This window comes from Malaclemys terrapin, chromosome 9, assembly GCF_027887155.1.
Source record: "Malaclemys terrapin pileata isolate rMalTer1 chromosome 9, rMalTer1.hap1, whole genome shotgun sequence".
Classification (NCBI taxonomy): Eukaryota; Metazoa; Chordata; order Testudines; family Emydidae; genus Malaclemys; species Malaclemys terrapin.
The window spans coordinates 2,393,362-2,418,873 of NC_071513.1; the positions used below are offsets into that span (position 1 = coordinate 2,393,362).

The window sequence follows — 25,512 nt, forward strand, 5'->3', positions numbered from 1 at the left end:
TTATAGGCTTAACCCGAAATGACAGTTAACAGCTACAGAACTTCCCTTTGGGAAAAGCATCTTTTCCAGCACTCTTTCTATTAACACCAACTGAGACTTCAGGTCTCGATCGCTACAGTCATTACAGAATTTGTTGTTGCTGGTCATGGGGGTTACAGAGCGAAGAATAAGAGAAATGCAAAATCTTTACTATTACTGGCAACTCCTTGGAGCTACAGAGCCTGAGACATACAGTTCTGTGGGAATGGGGTTAGGCCCACTGTACAAAGGCAGGAGCAGTTAGGGTTATTGCCCTTGTGATTTTAAAGGTGTGTCTTTGAGCAAACACGAGCAGTAGATCTAGTGCTCGAGTCACTGTGACTCAGTGAAGGTGGTAAGTGGTGTAAATATATGATACCATCAGCAGACATACAGCAGTTTAACCTTCGAACACCTGGCACATTTCGTTTGATTTGCTGTGTGCTGGCTGGCACATCAGGTCTATAGGAGTAAATGACTACTACTGAGTTGTTTATTCACTGAAGCACAAGAGGTAGAAGCACACAATGCTGGGGCGGCTATTGAAAAGTGAGCCTCTTGTCACAAGTATTTTGAGAACAACCGATTTCTGGAGGTGTCCATGTACCAAGCACGCTCAGATATTGACAAGAAGAACTCTTTGTCACAAAGCAGAGGCCACAAAGAAGGTTATTTCTCAAACAGCTATTCCAGGTGGGTAGAAATGTTTTGTTCTGCAGTAAAATAGCTCGTGACTGACCCGTTTCTCTATCCCCTGGCTAAGCTGAGGAGATTCTGTATGTTCTTTACAGGGTACATGGACAATTTCTTAATTTCCATTTTAAAATAGTCCTGCTTCCATCAAAGCAAATGTTCCCAGTTCATGGAAAGTAAACTAGTTATATTAAAAACAAACCAGCCAGGAAATAGATGTATCTATTCATGCCCTAGGAATGAAGTCCTAGAAGAGAAGCTATTCATATTACGGTAGGCAGTCGGCCAGGGCTGATGGAGCTGCTATTAGACTCAAGCCTTGCAAAGTAAATTGTCATCTTAAGTTTACAAATATGCCCTGATAGCAGCTCTGGGATACCCAGGGTTCATCCTGTAGCATCCAGGTAAGTCTCCCAGCGGGGTCTGTCCCCGCAGTGGGAGTGTTAGAAATTGGGAGACCCGTGATATCTGTGCAGGAAGGGTTGGGGTCAGGCAGCGGCGAGGTTCTGTGTCCCCGAAGGCTCCTGCCGGGCACCAGGTGAAGGTAATGTTCTCAGGCAGTGGGCACAGCAAGTTGGCTAGGCAGGAAGCGGACTGAATTACACTCCCCTGGGCTAGAGAGACCCTGAGTGGGGATTTATCCTGAGAGAGGGCAATTAGTGCTGGCACAGTCTTCCCATGGGGCGAGGTGGCTTGGAGGTGGGGTAGCTGCTTGGCGCTCCCGATGAGCCCTGCCGAGTGGCTCCCCCAGCAGTCACGATACCTGGTACCTTGCAGCAGGTGCTCAGCCACCTCCACCCCTACCAGTGTCACCCCTGGCTGCCTAGGTCTCCTTTACTAACCTGCACTGCCAGCTTTCAGCAGCCTGGCCTGGTTCTCTGCCTTGGCAGGCTTCCGGCTGGCCATTTCTTGTTATCCTTTCACAGCCGGCTTACTTCAGCTGGCCTCACTTCAGGCCCAACGTTGGGAACGCAGTTCCAGGCTGGGGCACAGGACTGATTTTGTAGTGACACATGTTGTGAGAGACTACCAATGGGCTCCCTTGGATAATCTCGTGTGGTGCAATGCATTAGAATGGATGGTGGTGCCTGTAGCTAGCTCTCATGAGAATGTGTTAGTCTCCCAGTGGATAGTATCTTAACACAACCTCACTCCTCATTCTCCTTGTGGAACGGCAACATTGTCAAGGAATTAACACGGCGGACAGTTTGCTAAACCTCACTATTTTGAGCATTTAAAAACAAGACGAAACAGGAGACACGGTCCTTGGTCAACAAGACTCTCTTCAGCAAAACATCCCTCTTCTCTCTCAGAGCCAGAGCTTCTGCCTTGGGGAGAGGGGTGGGAAAGGAAAATAGATAAGGCCTTTGAGGAATGCAGGCGAGGGTCCAGGACATTCTCAAGTTCTGGCCCAGAGCAGAGAGATTCAGCGGGAACCATAGGCTGGAAGCAAAGCATGTGGGGAAAGGGGGCAGAGATCTGAGAAAGCCCTTGTGCTCAGTGCAAAGAGATATTGGGGAGAGCAGGGGAGACTCTGCAGTGCGTGGGTGTGCCCCGTGGTGGTCCCAGTCCCAGGTGAGGGGGGGGCAGAAGAAGGAGCATGGAGGTGCTGGACTGGAGAATCCTGGGAAAGGGTTGGGGAGGAGGCCAATGTTGGCAGTGGCCCTGGGGCAAAAGGAAAACAGGGAGGGTTGGGTTTGGGGCAGCTGGTTCAGGGACGTGGCAATGGAAAAGCACACCCTTCCGTGGCAGCAGGGCGGTGCACTGAGGCGGTGCGAGTATACCCCGCCACAGAGGAAGAATGGGCAGACAGGCACGTTTTGTGGACTTTTTGTTTGGTGTTTGTTAACCTGGGAAAGGGAGAATTTTTTGCTGGTTTGGCCCAAGGGCAAAACTGATCTAATCACACCAGCAAAGAGGGGAAGCTGCAGCAGTGGCCGTGCCTGGCGATGGAGGAGTGCGACTGTGTCAGCGCAGGGTCGGCCGGAAGTGCGTTCGGTTCCTGCTTGATACCAACTGCACATTGCTGTACTGAATGCTGCAGCTAACACGGTTACAACCAGATACAGAGACATGGGGAGGAGGAATTGAGCCGGGTTTTTGACTTCTGAACACCAAACTGGAGGGGTGGGGGGGGAACATCTCCTTGTAAATCTCTTGCTTGACCTGTGTGCGGTAATGCTGAAAAATGGATATAGTTTCAGACCAGCCATTTATTTGGGGGTTTTCTTTCTACAAACATAAAAAATGTACAGTCTGTTTTCGCTGCAAAGCTTTTCCTGGGAGCCGTGTGTGTTGTTGATTTCAGTGAAGGGAATTACTGGGGTGGGCGAGACACTTGCCACTGACATCTGGGATCAAAGTACAGATCAAGTTGTTCACCGCGGTGGGGAGAATGTCACTCTGACCTTGTGATATGTTTTCTGGGATACTGCCCTCAAAGAGAGAAAGAGCCTTCGTTACCTCGCCACTCAGCGGATTGCTGCGAGCAAAATCAGCCCACGTCAGCCAGGCTGCAGTTAACAACAGGGCACTTGGAGCCAGTCCTTGGCTGTGTCCACCCCTCCCCCCACCCCCCACCACGGCAGCACCATTTTTATTAGAACATCTCAAAATTATTTCTTTGAAACGTTTTTTTTACGGCAAAGGCTCATAAATGAAATGAAAATTCCCTCCCACCAAAGAAAAAGTGAATTTCTTTCCAACATTTTTTAAATGAAAGATTTTTCAGTTCATTTACAGGCTTGATGCTGGAATGATCTTAACGTCCCTGCTGCCTTAAAAATCTTGGGGTGTCATCTTGGCCCATTGCAATCAATAGGAATCTTGCCATTGACTTCAGTGAGGCCAGGGTTTCATCCCATGTATCCAAGTTTTGCCCCCAAATTGGAAAATTCCATAAAATTCATTAAATGAAATTTTCTAACTTTGTGTAGTGTTGTTGTGAACAATGCACCGTTGCATTGCCTGGCAGAGCGTGCATCCAGAATGTAGACTGGCCACTGGTATTTTAACCATTGTTGGCAATGGCTAGACTACACAATGACTAAAAAACCCCTTTCATCATTGCTAGCACCATCTGAATTGCAATGGGGAACAACTACAAAACAAAATGTCTAGACAAGGCCCTTGAGGTGAGTGGCTAAATCTCACAGATTTTAATTGAAGGTGGATTTTGCCCTTAACGACAGGTTTCCTAGAGAACGTGAAGCCCTTCTTTAAACTTTCAGTCTGAGACTTTTTTTCTTTAAATGCAGCTTTTTACTTCCACTCTTAACTTAGCTGATGACTTTCTTTGGTAATATCTTTTAAAGGCCGTAGCACATTCAGAAATGACAGAAGACCTACAGCATTTGATAAAAAGATTTTATTATGGGCAGGACGGTTTAAAAAAGAGGAGGATATTCCAGCTCTATTATCGTAAGTAAACCTGTTTTCTTATGTTGTCAAAATCTCCACCACTGGATATATGTAAAACTGCCAGTTCAAACCTTCCCTTACGTGGTCAGTCACCAACACTACGCTTATATAGTGAGTGTTCTTTTTTCTAATATTACTACAGGACTATGTGACTGTGAATGAATTGTGTGGGCGCGCTGCTATCTCGGTCCAAAAATAATACAAACCCATCTTGAAGCAGTAGCTTTTTTTGCCAACTCTGTAAAGTGAACTGGGTTAAATTGCTTTGGAGATTAGGAATTTCAGAAGAGGACAGAAACCATTTTTAACACACATTGCTTTGTAGCTCACAAATCACTGTGCTGCCTAGTGTCCATTTCAGGTTATGTGCTTTAACCACTTATATGAATTAAAGTGATTAAGAAAGGCACATGGGAACATCCATAGCTTTAGCAAAAAACATCTGAAGTGAGTTTCCATCATGCCCGTTTATACTTTCATTTCCCTATTTAGATCTTTTTTTAAAAAAGAACATCAGTTCAACGAGTAGAGACATTAATGCCTCCTGGTTTTTAATGTTGGTGTGTTTATGTGGCGGTGGTGGGGTTCTTTACTTGGTCCTCAACACATGCTTTCCCCATACAGATGTAATTAAAGCCACTCTTTTCTACAGTTTCATGAGTGATTGGCTTAAGCTGTCATGCTAAAATGTCTATTGCAAGAAATAACGGTCAAAGAAGTGCCCTAAGTCATCTGCAGAACCCAGTAGAAACAGCTCCGCAATGACTATGAGCATCAACCTGTCTCTGGGAAACCTGCATCTACCATCTACAGCCTCAAGGGCTGAACGTAGCTTTGGCCATTTCATGCATTTCCCTGGCGTCAGTAGGAAGGTGTTTGGGAAAACTGCCAAGGTGCGGGGCTGTGATGTCTCTGAGCTACAAGGACACCTCACTTAGCCGGGGACCGTAAGTAACAGCGCTGCTGGGATCAAGCAATAGTCCCAATAATTTTAACATGGGTAAGGGTTTGCACAAGAATGCTAATGCCTACAGCAAGAAACCACAGCACTTACAAACTGCTTGTTTGCCACCTGCCCAGGGCTCTGGCCTGCACAAGCACACATCTTTCTTCGTGCCCAGAACTGCAGCACCGGTGGTATGTTTTTCCCCTCATGATGTGTGGAAGGATCTGCAATACAGTTAATTGTTGCCTAAGATCATGTTTGAACTGCTGTGAGATTTTGCAGCTCTGGGAAGTGACTCATTCGCTCCTAATGCCTCATGATAGTGACCGTTGTGGGCACTTAACACAACTGAACACCAGGAAAAGAAACATTAAACAAAGATGTCTTCAGAGTGGGTGTTCTAGCATAGAGGATTCCCCTGGGCTCTCCGCTGAGGGAGGGGACAGAGTCAGTGGGGAAACACGTGGGGGTTTCAACAGGTGGATTGACTCGAAGGTGAATTTGATTTGGGGGTGGGGTTAGTGCAGGAATCTGCCTCTTCCTGTGGCTCAGATCCGTTCCCTTTTGAGATTTGTTTTCCATTCAAGACCCTAATCCTGCAAGCAAGCACAAATGTGCTCAACCGTGCGGTGATAGGGAGTCTCCCTGAGACCCACGGGACCGGGAAAGGTCTGCAGGTGTTTGCAGGATGGCCCCGGAGGTGCTGACGATCAGTCACTACTGATGCCCGCTATAAAACATGGATTATAAGGACACGGCCCAGATCAAGTCAAGGGCAGAGCGTACTCATGGTCCCAGGAGCAGGGCAGGAATCAGACAGTGGCTCTAAGAATCACAATTTGCTTCCTGACTTTTCCTCTGCCCACCCACCTGTGCAAGAAGTGGCTTCTCTCCCCACACTGGCTCCCGTGATGCAGGTGATCTGCACTGGCGAACTATGTTCACTTAGTCCTGCTGAGAATCTATTAATAACTTGTGTAACTTGATGGTCACAGTTGCAGATGCGCTGGGCTTCATAAAATCCTCTCCGCTGGTGTGCTACTGCCCTGTGCTTTAAGCCTTCCGCAGCTGCCCGCTCGCTTCCATCCTCATTGCAGCTGGGGGGCGGCTTGCTTTGCTTTGGCTGACTTTTCGACGTTGAAAAGCCAGACTCGAGACGCGCCTCGTGCGGGAGCTTTTCTTGGAATGTTATGGGATGATAATAACAGGCCAAAGGGGGAGTCGCCGTGAGAAGCAGCTGCAATGTGAAAAGCTTCCATTAATCATAGCCAAGATGTGCATTCCTGGCCCAGGCCAGAGCACCACGTCACCCCACCAAAGGTAGCATTAGCCGGCAGTGCCATCATTCGTACGTACCAATGGGGGTCGGACCCCCAGCTAGGTTAAAGCAGCACAATCAGCTGAGGATGTGGCCCCCTGGATTTCAATCATTGAAAGGATTAAGTTGCACTCCAAGCTCTGCCACTTGTCTGCTCTTCACTCTTGAGTGGGTCAGGAAAAGGCAGAGGAGCTGCATTCATTCCCTGATGGGCCTCCCTCAGATGTTTGCTTTAGGCCACATTTGGCTAAATCCCTCAAGCAGCAGCTAGTTTACTGTTAACTTCCTGTTTAACAATCAAGCAATATAAAGAAAACAGAAAACCTCTGAGCAAAAATAAACGGCCACTGGCAAGAATTGTGCAATTCTTTAAACAACTCCCACCCCTTCCCCCCCAAACCCTCTTGTTTTATGTCATGTTGTTGTCATCTGACCAGAAATCTGCTCTGTCCTTCTGCAGAGCTGAGGTCATCAAAGCTGCTACGAGCCGAGTGAGGATCAAAATTTGCTACATCACAATGGCACTGACTCTGCTAGGCTGCTTGGTCATGATCATCTCAGGCAAGCAAGTAAGTGTGTTTGTACTGACGGGTCAGCAAGCGCCCTGTTTGAATGGTGCAGGCAGGTACGCATTTCTCTTAATAAATACAAAGGTGTTTTGAGCAAATACACATTAAACAATATATTAGGGATGATGAGTTACTTACCACGTGTTCCTGACTCTAATATGGTCTTGGTCATGTGACTCATTGGACAATGATTCTTTCTGATTGACTTTGCAATAACCCATCGCAATGCAACTTTAAACCCAGTTATTTCTCTGTGGCTCAGTATGGGCCGTCTCCAAGGAGAATGGACAACTCCTACTGACTTCAATGGGCTTTGGCTCAGGCCCTAAGTGAGACACTGTATCCATTTCAGGCCACTCAGCCCCGTCTTTTCCCAGTGCTGTGGGCTCTCACGCCCCACTGACCAGACCACACAAGCTCAGCTTGCCCCGGAGGAACTGTCATTTGCTGCGGCATCACTCAGCCGCTGCTTGATGTAGCCGCTGCCCTGCTGGTTATGAGGCAGGCCATCCAGCACCTCGGTCTAATTACACACGCATCAGCTGTGTGCAGTGACTGTTCCTTGCTGGGCTGGTGTGACCCTCCTGGTGAGGGACAGCAAGGAAAAAACACTGCCTCCAAAAATGTCAGCTCAGCGTAGGTGGGAACAGGTGGTCTCCCGGCAGGGATGGGAAACCTAGATGTGGAAATTGGTGGCCTGAAGCCTGTGAGTGAAATAAATTAAACAAACAGGGATGGATGGATGGGTACTGGAACCAAACAAAAACAACTCCAGAGGGTCTCTGCTTCTGGGTCTTTCAGTGATGAAAGCCCCCCCCGGTTTGTCCTAGCTGTTCGCATGCCTTTGGAGCAAAGGCAATATGCTTTCTCTGCTAATCAGAGGCTGCAAATGCCGGCAATTAGGTGAAGCAAGGAAATCTAGCTTCAATAACTTCTTTCAATGTAAAAAATCAAAAGAACACTGGGGTGCCAAAGCCAGAGAAGCAAACAAGTGGGATATTTATTGTTGGGGAAATTTTATTGTGCAAATGAGTTTCACCGTTTATATTCAAAGGCTGCTAGAAGAGAGGACACGCTGCTGAGGATGAATACCGAAAAGAAGGCCATGTGGAGGGCTGAAGCAGAGACGGACCTGGAGGCAGCTGCAATGAAAGCTCAGTGATCAAGACGGCATTTATTTTAGCAGCAGGCGATAAGTGATTTATACATGTGGCCTATGCACCTCTGTTCCGCTAACACTTTGGAGCTTCTTGTCACGGCAAAGATTTCCCATAGAAAACTGTTTACTTACGAATTTTGAAACCCTAGTGGAAATTCCAACAGACTCACTTAGAAGCCTTCTACTGATCTCTGAGCTTTTGCATAGGCCTCAGTTGGAGGGTCAGAAATCAGTAAATCGGCTTTTTTCCAAGCCGACGTTGGCCAGCTTGGAATTAACTGAAAAAGAGGACCAGGGTGGTTCAGAGGATTGGGTGTGAACCTGGGACTCTGGAGACCCGCATCAGCTCCTTGCTTTACCACTGCCTCCTTGCGTGACCTCGATCAGTTCCTGACTCTCTTTATGCCTTAGTGAAATGGGGGAAATGGCATTTGACTGCCCACAGGGGTGTTGTGAGGATAAACACATCAAAGATTGTGAGGTGCTCAAATACTGTGGCTAGGGTGAGGACAGAAGCAGTTTTCCTACCCTGCGAGAATTTTTGAGGTTTCAAAAAAATTTTCCTATCCCAGATCAGGATGAAAAGTTGAAATCTCAAAAGGTTTTGCAAACAAAAACAAACAAAACCACAATATTTGGGGGTCAATCTAAATATTTTTTATTTCAATTTTGACCTTTCCCCCCTGTTTTAGAAACCTTTTTTTCAGTCTAAATTTACTAAGATTTTGAAATGAAAAGTCACTGTGACTCAGAACTCCCAAAACGTTCTGGATGGAAGATGCCAAAATGGGACAGTCTGACAGTTTCAGCTCTTCCTTCCAAAAAGCTTTTGAGTTGGGAGATTCGTAAACATCAACCATGTTTTAGCACTAAAATAGTTCAGTGAAAAATTCCTGACCAGGTCTAACTACACTAGTGGGGGCCATATACATTTCTTAGAAAATGTTCTGGCGTTTCTGGTACCACCCTTCTAAATACCAAGCCAGGCTCTCAGTCTTTGCAAGGACAAAAGCAGGTAGTGCTAAATCAGAGCAACCCAAACGTACCATATTCTAGCAACTTGCTTTAAGGGGGTGGTGGAAAGCTCGGTAAAAGCCTATCTGCTGGGGGGGATAACGGCTGAGCTGAATTTTAAAAATCACTTATGCACAAATCCTGTCTTCACCCCCATCCCTAAAAAGCCCCAACGTCTCCTCTCTGTGGGCATGCTCAGCTTTGATTGGCAGTAGAATGTGTGTACTTCCTTAGCAGCGGGGTGGGGAGCAGGCAAATTGTGGAACAGCCAAGCAGGGAGGTGTCCATGCTCCCTGTGGACCTGTTCTTCATGAGGGAGAATGTGGTGTAGCACCAAGCCTGGGCTGGGTTGGTCCATGAGAGCAGCTGGACCATGGCCAGTGGATGTAATCTCAGGGAAATATCAGCTCAAAGGTGCTGGGGCCAGAGAAGATGCATTCACTATCAAGCAGGTCTGCTGGTGACCTTGGTGACTGGGTCCCTGCGCAATGAGCTTTATCTCAGGATACCTGCCCTTAGGCAGAGACACACCACCATGGCAATGCGTTTTGCCTTGTTGCATTGCACCGTGATTCTGGCCATAGCCTCACATGACCGTTCCTAACCGCTTATTTAGTTTTGATTGTAGTCAGAATTAATTGTTAATAAATGATTTGCTAAACTTGGATTTTCTGGTCACCATAGTTCATTAATTTGTAATAAAACAGCTGTCCAATTCCACCTAAAATAAATGCATCTTCTCACAGCTGCACTGAAAAAGTGTCACCAAAGCCTCTTGGCTGATGTCTAACAGCTGGGAGACGGTGCTAATGAAATATTGAAAGTTACATTTCCACAGAAGTGATTCAACTTTCAGACATGAAAATGCACCAGTTTGGACGTGTGGGGTAATGACCTCAAACACCCTGCATTATTCATGATCTTTTGGGCGTCAAGAGACTTGTACATTGCGTGAGGTGAACAAGGCTATTGGCGGGAAAAATATACATCTGTCTTATTCATAAAAAATGCAACCGTGTATAACATAGTGAATGCACGGTACTAAACTCATGCCTAATGTAACATCATCAATGTCAATGGGGGTACCCCAGGGATGAGTTGGACTCCCCACTATAGTTAAGCTTATTACTCATATTGAATTCTTTGTATTTGAGTTTTATCTAGAGGCTCCCAGTCAAACCTCAGGGCCTTGTTGTGCCAGCCACGGCAGACACATAACAGGAGTTCACGAGCCAGACAGCACCTGTTAAGAGATCCAGGCCCTAGAATGGGGTCCTACCAAACTCACATGGTCCCCATGGTGTGGAGTGGGGTGGTGGGTGGTGGGGGCCAGGACCACCCAGAGCCACTGGGGTTTGGTAACGCCCAGCCCTGTAGGGAATCTGCCTGAAGCTGCATCAGCTTTTCCCTGTGTCTCCTCCTTCCCTGTGGAACCAACACCATGGGCAGCAAGTGACAGATGCACATGGCAGTGCAGAGCCAATGGAGCTGGGCTGTGCAGAAGCCAGGGACGGGGCTGGGAAGGGGTATCAGAGCCAGTACTGTGGCATAGAGCAGTGGAGTGGGTGGTTCTGGCCCCATAGGGATCTCGGAGCTTGAGGGGGGAGGGTCCCGGAGCTCAGCCTCTGTCTGGAGCCTGAAGGTCGACACAACCATTGTTAGCCCTGCGGTCTGAGCGCCTCGAGCCGGAGTCTGCTGACCCCGGCCAGCCATGGCCATGTTGCGGGGCTTTTATCCCGTGCAGACGTACCCGCCTCGTTACAGGATTAGCGTCAGAGCTTCGGTGAAGGGAACCAGGCTGAGTTCCCTTCAGGCTTTCTCTTGGGAATGGTAACTGGCGCTGGCCTAAGCGGATTTGGCCCTCGTACATTTGGCCACAGACAGGGACATTTGTGTATCTCCGTCTATCCTCACAGATGGGCTGGTTTGCTATGTGAAGCTGATTCTTTGTGTGTAAGCTGAAGGCTTGAATTCTGCTTAATAAATTCACAGGAGGCGGAACATGCTGTCTTTCTACTGATGGCCAGATAATTGGCAAATCCTCTGTTGAAACAAGGTGTTCAGCATGCTCAGACTTCTACCCCATGGGCCAAGAGCACTAGTTGGCAGTTCAAACACTAACATTTATCAGAACTATAACTTTCCTGGTGCCTATTTTTTAACTGTTACGACTCCTAAGAGAAAAACAGAGGCAGTCTTAAATATACCTATAAGAACCAGCAAATGAATCAATTACTCCACCCACCAACAGCTCCTCATCTCTCTACCTGAGAAGCAAAATAGCCGGGGGGTTCTTGGGTAAGAGAGAATCTTAAATTCTCCTAAATAGATGAGGGCTCTGTTGGCTAATACATGAAGCTCCTGCATTACAAGTGTCAGTAAAGAAGAGACAAAGCAGTCTGGATTCCAATTCCTCGCACCCATTTTTAATAATAGAATTCTGAATATTCAGACCTGGTTGCTTTTGGGTACTGGTCGATTATAAACAGAGCTGGGTGAAATTTTTCAGACCAATTTTCTTTTTCGTGACACATGCAGATTCATCTTGCATCTGAAGAAGTGAGGTTCTTACCCACGAAAGCTTATGCTCCCAATACTTCTGTTAGTCTTAAAGGTGCCACAGGACCCTCTGTTGCTTTTTACAGATTCAGACTAACACGGCTACCCCTCTGATGCAGATTCAGTAACACACATATTGTGACTTCATGCCGGATTGGCCAAATCTGTTCACGTCAAAAAAGCAAAACAAAAACAACAATTCAGAAAAAGTCAAAAGCTTTTGTTCTGACATTTTCAAACAGAAATTGTCACTTGTTTGGGTTCAAAATGACTTTTCAATTAGAAACTTCCTTCAATTTCATTTTTTAAAAAAATCAAGCTTTGTTCTATCTGAAATTATTTTTTTCTTCAACTTCCAATTCACTGAAAAATTTTAAAAAATTAATTTTTCGTTTGACTCAAAACCAATTGTGTTTTCATTTTTTTTTGGAATTGCTAGTAAAATCCAAAAAGTCAGTTATTCGCATAGCTCTAATTATAATGAAATATACATGTGCATAGTCATCTACAAGGCCTGTTTACAGGAGGATTAATTTTTAATGTAAAACATTCTGCAAACAATCATGCTAACCAATGTCTGACTTGACCTCTACCCTGAACAAGAAATTGTTGGCCCAGTATAATGCAGTGTCCTTTGTAGGTCATTGTAGTGTAGTAATTACAGATGCCACTAGAGGATGGTATAGTGCTGACTGATCAGATAATCTAGGATGGAAACTCTACATATTTAAATTGGTTTCTTTCTGCGTTTGTCAAGTTCTTTGAAATCCCCTGATGAAAAGTCTCTAATTAATGCAGTATCCTGCACGTATAACAAGCAAACTTCATCACATTTCAGGTTTTTCTGTCTATATTGTTTAAACATTATCCTCTAAACCCCTAGTCATTTTTAAAGGTGGTGTAGGAGTTGTTATTAGAGAGGAGTTATTATTATGTTTTTAAGCATTTACCATCTGTATCACCAGTCTCTCCCAGTGGAGAAGAGGAGGAGAAGGCTGGTCTTGTAGCTAAAGCAGAGGACTCTAGAGATCTTGGTTTTGTTACAGGCATTCTGTGGGCAAGTCCCTTAACTTTGCTGTACCTTTGTTTACCCCTCTATACAAGAGAGCTAAGAATACTCCCTGCCTTGTGGGGTTTTGAGGCTTAATGCACTCCTATTTATAAATGTTTGGAGATCCTGGAGTGGAAAGCACAGTGGATATGCAAAATATAGCGATAAATATTGAGGAGGATTTTCAAAAGTGCTTGGCATTGGGCTAATTCTATTCCCACTGACGTCAATAGTATAATTCCCATTGACACCAGAGTGAGCAGATTAGGCCAAGAACAAGCACTTTTGGAAATCCTAGTGCTGGGTTAATTTTAAAGGAATAAGGAGGCCCCAGAGCCAAAGGCCTTAACCTGCCGTGGCCACTGTTAAACATGGGGCAGGGTTTTGAATACAGACACATCCGTTTGCTTAGTTCCATGGCAACAACTATCACTAAAATTCTTTATAAAGAAAAAGAAGGAAAATAGGAACTTGGAGAAGAAATCCCCCCCCCCCCCCGCTTTGACAGGCTCTAGATGGTTTTAAAGATGGCAATAACTGTCCCTTTAGGGGGGGAAGAGAAAAAGGTAGTCGAGAAAGGCTTAGGTGCTTTTAGGCAACCTTAAGCACCTAAATCCCTTTGTAAATCTGGCCCAAAGTCATTCCATCCTGCTACAGATCCAAGATACGGAAATTAATTAAGGAACACTCTGTCATACTGTCTGGAGTAGTGCACCTCTGCGAGTGCCAACCCCAGACCAGACTGTCCAGAAGCATTGCAGAGACCCCATACCGGCGGTGTGTGCTATAATTAGATTTCACCAACCCAGTCACAAAAGTGAATTCCTACAGCACTACACCCAGCCTTATCATGGAGTCACGGACAGTCACTTTGGGCATTCCAGTCTATCTCCCACCCAGGCAAGCTGGACTTAGTGATAGACGGTCACTTAGACCAAAGATCACAACAACATTCAGGTTACTCCCAGTCCCAAAGGCCCAGTCACTTACCCCCGATCAATTTGTACCTTAGATTTCACACCAAAGACATCGCTTGTAACCAATCCTACAGTAAACTACCTAAGGATTTATTAACTAAGAAAGAAATGAGAGAGTTATTACAAGGTTAAAGCCGGCAGGTATATATACACGGATGAGTTAGTCTGTGGTTCCAAAAGGTAACAGAGCTGTAGCAATCTGTCTTTTTAGGGCTAACCCAGGTTAACCCTGGGATCTCTGCTTCTGTTTCATAGCTCTGGCTCTGTGAGACCCTAAACAGCAAAGATGAAAAAATTTCTATTCTGCTATTTTTTTCCTTCTTCCAGAATTCAAGCTGATGGGATGAGCCCTTTTGCATGTAGCCTCTTCGGGGATCTAAGGGGGCAATTAACAAAGTCTTCGTATTGTGATGTCCCACAATGGCCCATTTAGTTTTGATAGGCCTTCTTGATGGGCAGGAGAGGATCCCTCCTGACTGGGTTCACAGTTTCAGAGCAAATATTTGTTATGGTTACAAAGCAAAACCATAACTATTAGCTTATAGCATTTGGTAGAGATATTATAAGTGAGATTAATGCATGCAGCAATTTACAAGCCTTTCATAAAGTCTAAACACATTGTTATATGTCCAACCCCCATTCTAACCATACTCTCACACAAGTGAAAGACTGGTTTCCAGCAATGAATTTGTCAGTGCTCAGCTGAAGCCTAAAGCCTTGGCAAGAGGTGGCACCTGGCCTGCCAGCATCACACACTCATTCAATGAACTGACGTAACTTTACTGCGATTTCATTTGATAAAATAGTCTAATGCCCATTGACTCTCGGTGTGGTCTGATTCAATGGGTGTCAGATCAGGGTTAGGCCATGCCCAGCTTGTGAGTGGGGATATACACTGTGAAAGGGGCTCAAGGCCAGGCTAAAATGTTTTGTTTGCTTGTGCTTTGTGGGACCTGAACACCCAACACCTGAAGTTTAGTTGGTTTGGCCAACTCCACCTCTGGGCCCTCTCACGGCTTGTCAACATGAACAATTAGCATGCAGCAAGCGGGGCTGTAAATCTACCTCACACGAGCCTGCCAGACATTGTCTGTCTGTGTGGACCCTGCTACTGCCCACTGACAGTTCCCCAGCATGCTTTGATCTACTCCTGTTCAAAGCAGGTAGAGCAAGCACACTGTGAAACATATATGTGCGGCAATAGGGCCCCCACAAACCATTAGCACACAGCAGGCTAGTGCAAGGGAGATTGACACCCCCGTTAGCCATGAACTAAGTGTTTGTCTAGACAAGCCCTCAGAAAGAAGCCCATCTCCTCACGTAAAGACAAAGGCCTAAAGGGACATCGTAGGGCCAAATTCTAACTCGCCTCACATGTTGAGTAGCACCTCACTCAGTGAACTGTCACTTTGACCTGGATTCTAAGGCCCAGATCCTCACAGATTGGTAGGTGAGTAACTCCCACTGGTTTCACCTCCCTGGTCATTGCTTGTACAATGCCTAGTAGAAGGGGGTCCTGGACAATGACCTGGTCTGCAGGGCAATAGAAATAATAATAAAAGGTCTCACGCATGGAGTGACGTTCTAGTCAGCGTAAGTACAGAATCTGGCCCAGCCTGATAGGAATAGAAGTACAGGATTTATAGCCACGGCTGTGGTATATGGCTCACTCATATAGACTAGGAGTAATTCTGAGACGTTATATATAACCGGATGAAGGCAGAAATGGCCCTATGAATTAGTCACATACTAAATACAATCATTTCCAGAAGTGCATATTGCTAGTTCCACACTCCATGTTACACAAACATGTCTCACCTGGTGTGCTGTGAATTGCACTAATCGTTATCCATAACTCATAACTGTTGGCTATTTTATCATTGTCTAATAATTGTCCTGCAGCAAATCCTATAGCAGTGATTCTGAGGCCTGTCAAGTGGTCATTAACTCAGTGTGGTTGCAAAGGAAGTGAAACCATAGAATACTATTTAAAATTACATTAAGGCACTAGTACAAACCTTCAAAGCCAGGAAATTCAGGGTCTCTGGATAGTACTGCAGCTCACTCTGTGTGCAGGAGTCCCCAGTCAGTAGGTAATTTTACGTCAAATGAACCTTAATAACAAAGCAAAACAGGCTGAGGTAAGAATGGCTTAAGTCCGATTCCTAAATGTAATTTGAAGTTACTGGTTAGCAATTCTCTTTCTTATGGTTGTGGAGAGGTTGCTAACCTGAAATCAAGAAACGCTTAGAAGGTTTAGAGTTGCCCAGTGAAACTACTACGGTGTATATTGTGCAAGAAGATGTAAGTCAGTATTAGTTATCACTCGAACAGCTCCTTTCTCGCCGGCAGTGCTTAGTGATGAGGCTCTTTATTAAAAACGAGACATTTACTTACCTCTTCTTGCCTTTTTCTGAGTGTCTGTGTGAAATTCTGATCTTATCTAAAGTGCTGTCAGTGGAGTTCCTCGGGATTTACAGCAGGGTGAGTTATGTCAGACTCTGGACCAGAGAGCACTGCAGCCCTCTCGTCATTAACCCGTGCTGGGCGAGGAATACAGCCACCATCATTGCGCAGGGCTTTGCAATCACCGAAAGGAAATATAAAAATAAACCCAAAAGAACGCAGGTGACAAATGGAGCTCCCCAACTTGGAGAGACCTGCTATGTACAAATGGGCTTTGGGAGATCCGCCGTCGACTCTTCTTAGTCAGGGCCAAATCCCCAGCCCTGAGTAAACAGGCTTGGCCTAGGGTGCAGATGGAATCATCCCCCATCATCCCCAAAGTTGCAGCCATCAGCAGTGCAATAATAACTGTGCCTCACCCACCCCGGGCCTGGTAAAGCCTCCTTAATTGTGGAGCGACAGGCCTTTTGCCCACCCACCCGATACTGGACCATCCTACTGTGAGTGGAGCACAGCCCTGGGCGAGGCAGGGTGGAGAGCTCCAAACCCGCTGCATGGGTTTCTCTCTGCACTGGGAAACTGCAGTGGTTTTATTGCCTTTCAGGCCCCCTGTGACTGTGGCAGGAGCAGGATTCTTCCCTGCAATGCACAGATGGGGGGGAGAGGGGGAGAAATGGAGCAAGCAGGGGTGGGACGGGGCAGGGCCTGAGCAAGGGTGTTTGATTTTGTGTGAGTAATATATGGAGATATCCTATCTCATAGAGCTGGAAGGGACCCTGAAAGGTCATCGAGTCCAGCCCCCTGCCTTCACTAGCAGGACCAAGTACTGATTTTGCCCCAGATCCCTAAGTGGCCCCCTCAAGGATTGAACTCACAATCCTGGGTTTAGCAGGCCAATGCTCAAACCACTGAGCTATCCCTCCCCCTACAACCCTACAATAACACAATATGAATAACATAACACTGTGTGCTTACATAGCACTTTTCAAAGCCCTTTCCAAGGCACAGAGAGGGGAAGTAACTTGCCCAAAATCACTCAAGAGCAGAGCGAGGCCTAGAACCTAAGTCTCCTGGTTCAGGGCTTTACCCACTAGACTAGCCTGCCTCAAGCTGCCTGGGATAAGGGGCAACATCTTGTTGTGGTACCCTCGGAAGAGCCTGGGAAGGAGACTGCAAATCAGGGAACCCCTAATTATCTCCCTCTCTGTTTCCTGCGGCTCAGGAGAGGGAGTGATCTGCATTGCCTCTACTGTCATGCTGGTGCAGGTATGCTGCTGGAGCACAGAGGTGCCTTTGCCCATTCCCCTCTCCCCAATACCCGGCTACGCAGAGGGTGACATCATGGCTCTGTGGAGGCCGCTCCCCTTCCTGTGCTCTGAATGGTGGGATCAGTAGTTTACCTGGCCACAGACTGACTTATTGTAAGGGGCAAGATGAGATAAATGCATCATCCTCTCTGGTGGCGCATCACTCAGTGGCTTTTACCCAGGTTCTGGATGGGGCAGGAGCTGCAGGCTATGACCTGCGAGATGGAGCCATTCTCCTCATAGCTGGCAAAAGCCGGTTCTGATGTTTTTTGTCCCTTATTGATGGAGATTGTTACTGCTTTTTGTCACAGGCAGGGATGGCTCTCTGAAAAAAAATTCTCCCCGTTCATTTTTGCCATGGTCCTGCTTTCCACCCAGAACAGAGGGATTCTGGGAGTTGTAGTTCCTAGGACTAATGGGAGTTGTAGGCTTGGCAGGAATGCATGCTGGGAAAATGGGCAGCAATATAAAGAGCTCCATTTTTCCTAGTACAAGAGAGAACAAGGAAGAGGTGAAGTGTATTGTGGTGTCTCTTTGTGGCGGTGATAAGAGCTGGAAGGAGTCCTCAGAGGTGGATGGAGAGAAAAGTAAGACACATTCTGAATTTTAGCAACAAGAGGGTGTTGGATTATCTGGGGTGTTAGGCTAGAGAGTCAGCCACAGACTTCTCCTGGGAGAGGGAAGTTAAGTAGCTAACAGAGGGAATGCAGAGGCCTTAGGCAAAGAAAGAACAGAGGGTTTGGGGCATGAACTGAGTGCTAGCTTCCTGGTTGGGGGCTGGTGGCTGGGACCTCTTCTGAGAGAGGTTGGGCGGGGAAACCCCTTTCATCTCTCCTACATCAAAATGGAAGATGGTCCAGACCCTGGAGGGAAAGGAATGTAGAATGGCTTGCTGGAGCCATTGTTTGACTGGGGTTTTACACTGGAAGTAGAAGAGAGTTGGGATTGACCAGAGGCTAAATTACTGAACCAAATAAAGGGAAACTGAGGTGGTGGCTGCAGTCCCTGGTGGAGAAGCAAGCCCCACTGATTCAGCTGTCACCAGCCTTTGTGAGTAGGTAACTCTCTTTGCTATGAGTCTGACATGGGAACATATTGAGATCAGAAAGCTTATTGACAGTTACTAATGATATTATCATTTTAACTTAAATACTGAGCAGGGATAGCTCAGTGGTTTGAGCATTGGCCTGCTAAACCCAGGGTTGTGAGTTCAATCCTTGAGGGGGCCATTTAGGGAACTGGGGTAAAAATCTGTCTGGGGATTGGTCCTGCTTTGAGCAGGGGGTTGGACTAGATACCTCCTGAGGTCCCTTCCAACCCTGGTATTCTATGATTCTGGTATGTGCCGGAGCCCAGCATGGGGGAAAATTAGAGCAAAGGCAAAGGAAGGTGAGGAACAAGAGAGTGAAAGGAGGTAAGACAGAGATAAAGGCTCAGCTCTTCCCCCTGATTTCTCTTCTCTTTCATTCTGTCCGCTCTGCCTCACCAAGACCAACACCACTTGGGAACGTTTCTGCAAATCAAGCAAAGAATGTGAGCTGGGGGGGAAATAAGTTTCCATACCCCGTCCTTACAAAGCCCATCTACGTGTAAATAGGAGGACAGCTGATCGTGAGGGTAAAACACTTCATGTTCTGCATAGTCAAAGGTATACTCACATAGGTGCTGGGACTGGTGTTTGGGGGGGCTGCTGCACCCCCTGGCGTGAAGTGGTTTCTATCATGTGTAGGGTTTACAGTTTAGTTCAATGGCTCTCAGCACCCCACTATACAAATTGTTCAAGCGCCCCTGGATACTCATTATATAAACAGTAATTAAACTACATATGTAACCAGAACAACAGGCGTACAAAAGCTGACTTACATGCACCCAAGCTGAGCTGACCTTGCTTTTCCAAGTTCAGTCTTTGCATATCCTCCCTCTTGTTCTGGGCTGTTGTGTTTTTATTTGACAACCATAATACTCCACTGGTATTTTTTTCTTTTTGCTTTTAATATGCTTCAGTGTACACCGTGGAACATAACAAACGCTTAATGTTAAGCATGAGTAGCCTCCTTGACTTCAACAGGAATGCTGGCACTTGAAATTGCTTAGTTGAATCAGGGTCTTAATCAGCCTTTATGTGCGGTAGGAGACCACACAGAGGACTCATGTACAAAAAGCTGGCCTAGTCCCCCGAGCTCATGAGTCCCCTCGATAACCTCAATGGACATTGACGGTGCTCAACACTTTTCCGTACTGGACTGGACATTTGTAAGATTTTTTTTTGCTCTGTTTGCTGGGTCCTTTGTTTCTGCTGTGTGTGGTATGTGCTGGTTTGGTTGTTTCTCTTTGCAGTTTCATGGAGATAAAGGGCACATCCAAAAGTGTGGTGCAGAAGTGATGGTATCGTATAACTAATCTGCAGATTGTCAATCACATAGAGTAGTCTCAGGTCTCTGCTAACCACCATACTTGTACGTTTTACTGACCTATTTGTGTTCCGTCTCATAGAGCACAATTGCTACAGGGAAACCTGCCTGGCTAATATAAAATGGTATTTTATTAAAACCACTGCATGGCTGTTTTTTAAAATCTGGCTTCATAGAACATAAAGCAGTTTTACTGCAGTTGTCCCGTAGAAAAATACGGGTTTCGGGCAGGAGGTGGAGACAGTAGATAAAAGCCTCCTCTGGGAGACAAGCTATTGAGAAAAGCAAGTTTACTTGTGACCCATATTGGCTCTCAGCACCAGTTGATGGGTTTTACGTGTCCTGAGCTCACTCTAACAAGTGAGTAGTTGCGAGCATCTCAGGGCTTGTTTATACTCAAAATACTACAGCTGCACCACTGTAATGCATCAGTAGCAACACTACTGATGGACGGGTCCTCCCATTGGGGTGGGTAACCCACCTCCCCGAGAGGTGGCAGCTAGGCTGATGGAAGGATTGTTCCGTTGACCTAGCTCTGTCTACATGGGGTCTTAGGTCAGCTTAATGGTGCTGCTCAGGGGTGCGGATTTGTCACACCCCTGACCGACGTAGCTAAACCGATCTCGTTCTGTAGTGTAGAGCAGGCCTTAGAAACGGGAAGAGCATTGTGGGACTCCTGCTGATGTTAGACAGAAAAGCCCAACTGCCTTCTCATCCCAAAGCTGCTCTGGTACCAGCTCACTCTGGGGTGCATGTCACCGCTCCTCATGGAAGTGTGCAGGGGGTGCTTGTGTGCCCGCACGGACATGTGAGGAGTCTAGCTGACTTGCACAAGGGATGGGAATATCTGCAATACCTCCATTCGGGAAGCACAGGAGCTGTTCACGCTGTGTACCCCACAGATGTAAATCACCCCCATGGACAGAGACCAGCTGGCATCAATCCACATAGCTACACCGACTTCCATGGAACAATAATGCTACTTTGTACCTGCAGAGGATCTCACGCTGGGCTGGGTAGCCTCCTTGCAGAAGAAGTGAGTAAACAGCCCTACATATCACCCTTGTATTCCAAAGCTTTCTAGAAGCTTGATCCCTTAGAGTCTCAACTTACGTCTGCAACACTCACGGTATTTGGTGGCAAACGCACGCTAGTCTCTTACAAAAGATCGGATTCTGCTTTCTCCTGCACCAGCCTCATTCTACTGACCTTTGATTCCCTCAGCTGTGAGAGAAGAACTAGGCTCCTCCTCTCTATTTCTCGCTTTCTATATTGCTAACTCACTGGCAGGATGACGCAATCTCTGGAAAGTTAACTTAGTCCAAACATTACCTCAGTGTCTATAATAACTTTAACAGACTGCAGGATGATTTTAACCCAGGGTGATGCTAAAGGCAGGTTTGCATAATGATTGATATAAAAGCTAAAACACCTCCTACATTGCAACCCGAATAGGAAAATTTATTCATGCTAGATTTTATATTAAAGTACTTGTAACAATGGAGAAATTCAGTGGTTTTTCAAAGGGTAATTTGCAGGTCCTACAACCATTGCCTACTGCAGAAAAAGCTCCCTCCAGACATTTCAGCAGAGCTAAAAAGCATATTTCTAAAGCTCTTGTATTGAGACCAGGGCATATTTTAGTGAGAGCTTGAAATTAGGGTCTTGTCAACTTTCTTCCCTTCCTTTGCCTCACCACGATACTTGTTTCTTAAGGTTTAAATCATTCAGGAATACTGGATTCTATTTTTTCCTATCTGCCAAAAAGCCTTTAAATGTAGATTTAACTTCATGAACACTAGTTTCCTAGCTTTTATTAAGGCCGTGGCTGTGATGAGGGAAAACTCGAACCTGTCAGCTCTAAATGCAGGAAAACTCCTGATGCTGCGCTCTGGTTGCATAATAAAAAAGAATAAGAAATTTCACATCAACATATCCGTGAAAAGCCCCTGAAAGGGAGAGCAGGCCGCACAGTATATTGTTTATATACTGCTTCAGTAAAACTGTGAGAGCTGTCAGCTGGGGAGGCAGAAAATGGGGAGACAGGGCAGCCTACTCGATCTGCTCGTTCAGGATCCAGCCATTTGGCTCTGTTTATACCTCTCCTAATATTGTGTAGGAAATAACAATCCCTCTTCTTGCTTAGATTTACCCCCACTCCTGACTAATCTTGTTTCTCCTGTGAGTCACTAGTGACACCACGGTCCAGTAGCTCCCAAACTCTAATCCAGTGGGGGTGGGAGGGGGAATAGCTATGGCTGGTGTGAGACGGCCGGATGAGGAGAGGGTGGCGATTCCTCACAAGTTTTGTAGCCACCGGTGTAGGTGCTGGAGGGGGAGCTGCCGCACCCCCTGGCTTGAAGTGGTTTCCCTCATATGCAGGGTTTACAGTTTTTTGGTTCAATGGCTCTCAGCACCCGCACGGTACACATTGCTCCTGTGCCCCTGGCCACCAGATTCTGGTGCTGATCTTTGCTGGCGTGGACCCCTGGCTGCTGTAACATACGGGCAGCCCCCCCAGCCCACGGGGCCATCCCAGCAGCCATAGGGGGTGCCCTAGACATGCCCTCTTCCCCAGAACATGGGGTGGGGAGGGATGGAAGAGCTGCTACTGCTGCTCTCTACCACCTAAAGATTTCCACATTCAGGAAAGTCCTCCGGGGCAGCGTAAGCTGTTTAACTGCCTCCTTGTGCCCCCCGCAGAGCAAAGGCGCGATCTGTCCTAGGGTTTGTGCTGCTGCCCATTACCTCAGCATCTGAGCGCTTTCCGCATAACAGAGCAAGAGGGACGCTCCAGCGGGTTTCACGGCGTTTCTAGCACTTTCCCTTTTCGGAATCCGAATTCTGCTTGAGGGAGGGGCTGGGTTTTTGGCAAAGTGGAAGGGGCCTGGGATTAGAAGGGGGTGTTTCTTTTTTGAGAAAGCATTTCCACTATAAGTGACTTGCAATAGAATGTGTTTTGGGGTTGGTTTGTTTGGTTTCTCCCCCTCCCCCAATGTTTCCTAAAGGCCGTCAGGCTCTGGGCTGGCCCGCTTTCCTTTGGAAGAATGTTCCACAGCAGGGTCTCCTGGACAGGGAATGGTTTGTGTCAGTGCTCACAGGTTTCACCCAGGGCATTGTGATCTGCATTGTCCCAGAGAAGCGCCGCTATTGCGGTGGGTCAGAGGCCAAAATTTCAGCATTGCTGTAGCTGGGGCGTGACCCCTCCAATTGCTTTGACCATTAGAACCAAGACCTTAATCTGGTCCTTGCCCAAGAGGAAGGGACAAAGTTTCCTAGCGAGCTGGAGCGGGAAAGAAAGCAGAAACCGATGCTACCTGCTCGCTGAGCGATGTGTCAAACAGGACCCCAATGCTTCACATAACTCTGATGAACGGCAGCTGCAATGCATGCCTTTGATGGAAGGCAGAGACAATGTCTTGGCCAACTCTTGGAAGTGTTTCTCCTTTCTAGCATCACTCTTTGGTCTTGCCTGGAGCTGGGTCAAGGATCTGGCCTGTAACAGCAGAAACCTGCCCAAATGTATTGCCCACTTGGCCTTCCTGAGGGGCATTAAGAAGAACTTTCGTTAAGCAGCTGGACAAATCCAAGCTCATGCTTTGGATTGAGGCAGTCCCTGGCAGAACTGCACCTTGGTCCCTCTCAGAAGCAGCTATTTCCATCACCAGAATCCCAGCATTTTACGAAAGTAAATCTCTAGTTGTTATGGTTACGAAGAGTACTTCACACATGAGAACAGAGAATTGCCAACGCAGAGATGGCTAGGTGAGTCGGCAGAGCGCTTGGAGCAGGAGCTCCGAGATGTGTGAATTGCCTTATTCACCTCAGTGAGGGGTTAACTCCAATGACCAGCGATGACAATATTGTTAACAATTTCATTCCTCATGTGACAGAGGAAGGGTCATCACCTGCGCCAGTCACTGTGAGCCAGGGCTCATCTCAGTGCCACAAGTAGGTGGCATTTGGGAGATTTCCCAGACAAGAAACAGCCAAGGCCAAGGAGCCTGGCTGTCCCTGGGCGTATTGAAACCGCACCAAAGGGCAGTCGTGCAGCAGTACTGCTGTATTTTGAGTAACTGCACAATCTGTGGTGAACAGTGTGGTTTTGGTAGCTCTTGTGGGTGGAGCATGGAGGATACCAACTTCCCTGCCCAAAATTGACCCCTAGGAAAACGTTAAATGAAGTCGAAGCTTCATGGATTTTTATTCTCTCCTCATTCGTACCAACACAGCTCCACCCTCACTCCTGTGTTGCCTGCTGTACATGAGCTGGGGAGTGGGCCCAACGGAGTTCTGTAACACACATGGCGATTTCCAGCAACATCCTGGACAAACCTTATTGAATCAAGTGTCTTAAGAGTTCATTGTATAACATGCGAGTGTTTATTTTATTGTAGGAGGGTAGGTAACCTCGCTAGCGGGAGACATGACCAGTGTGAATCCTGGGAAGTGAGGCTATTTGAAACAGGGGGATACAGGTGCAGTTGCCGTGAACAGTGACAAGTTCCTCCACTGTAAAACTTGTGCAGTGAGATCAAAATCTGGCCCCATCTGTGAAATGTTCAGATGAAAGGTGAGTTCATTTTGTCCTCTAAAGCTCCATTTTCTTGGGTCTGGAACTTGGCCGTTCTTATGTTATGTCCCAATACCCAAATTCTGCATTAAAATTTCTATACCAGGAATGAGTGGGTGTTTGTTAACACTGAAAAATGTCTAATGGAAGTAGGCTGTTAAGCACAAGGGAAGCAACCATCTACCCAAAGACTTGGAGAAAGGCTGCTCACTTCTGTGTGACTCCCATTTGTCTACTGCGCCCTCCGTCCAGATGGGGACCCAGGAACTGCCCGACTGGATCTCAGTTTTTAGCCGTCCAGTATCCCGTGTCTGGCGGTGGCCGCCACCAGATCCTTGAGAGGAAGGTTCAAGGACCCTGCAGTAGGTGGAGGTGGGAAGAGTAGCATGGAACAAATATGGGGATACAATCAACAAGAGAAATAAAACAAAATAGAATTTGCATCTTCCCTCTTTCCCCACCACAAGTAAACCTCGGAGCATCGAACCCAGATTCTTTAAACAGTTAAGCAAATGTTTGTTTATATGGTTGGAATGTTTCTTCCCAGTGTGGGGAAAGCTGAGTCAAATCATTCGTTCCTGCAATATTAGCTACTCCTTAACCCCAGGAGCGGTCCGAAGAGAAGAAATAGAGCAGGGAGAGGGGCAATCCCCCAGCAGTAGGTCACTTAACTTGGTAAAGAAGAGAGGTGAGCATTTCACAACTTTCAAATGGCTGACTGAAGGTCCAATTTATTTCTTGTCAGTCTCGCATGCTTCGGTAGTGAGGTGATATCTGCTCTGTGATCACTAATCAATGTCTTGTTAACAGCTGGCATTCCTTGTATGCCATTTGTGCAGTATGTGCTGGAGTATGTACTTCGCTGGCCTCCGAGCTTATCTTCCTTACGCTGTCTCTTGGCGCATTGTTTCACGTGCACTAGGTCTGCTCGAATGGGATGCTCAAAGTACAGAATTTGTACTAGGCTAAGCAGCAGTGACAGCTCTCTTCTAAAACCCCTCCTTGGGGCTTCCCACCACTCCTGGCAGGCAATGTGGTGGGAATCGCCTTTTTCAACAGTCTCTCCCTTTAAATGCTTCCAGCCTGGTTGG

At 46.7% G+C, this 25,512-nt stretch overlaps 1 protein-coding gene across 1 annotated transcript; it reads left to right on the forward strand.

Moving 5' to 3' along the window:
* Window positions 1-371: 371 nt before the first annotated feature.
* On the forward strand, window positions 372-9,804 carry LOC128842664 (protein FAM162B-like). The gene is made up of 4 exons (XM_054038764.1): window positions 372-711; window positions 4,026-4,131; window positions 6,856-6,964; window positions 8,019-9,804. Exons 1-4 carry the CDS (start codon window positions 546-548, stop codon window positions 8,124-8,126), a joined length of 489 nt encoding a protein of 162 aa, XP_053894739.1. The 5' UTR covers window positions 372-545; the 3' UTR covers window positions 8,127-9,804.
* The last annotated feature ends 15,708 nt before the right edge of the window (window positions 9,805-25,512 follow it).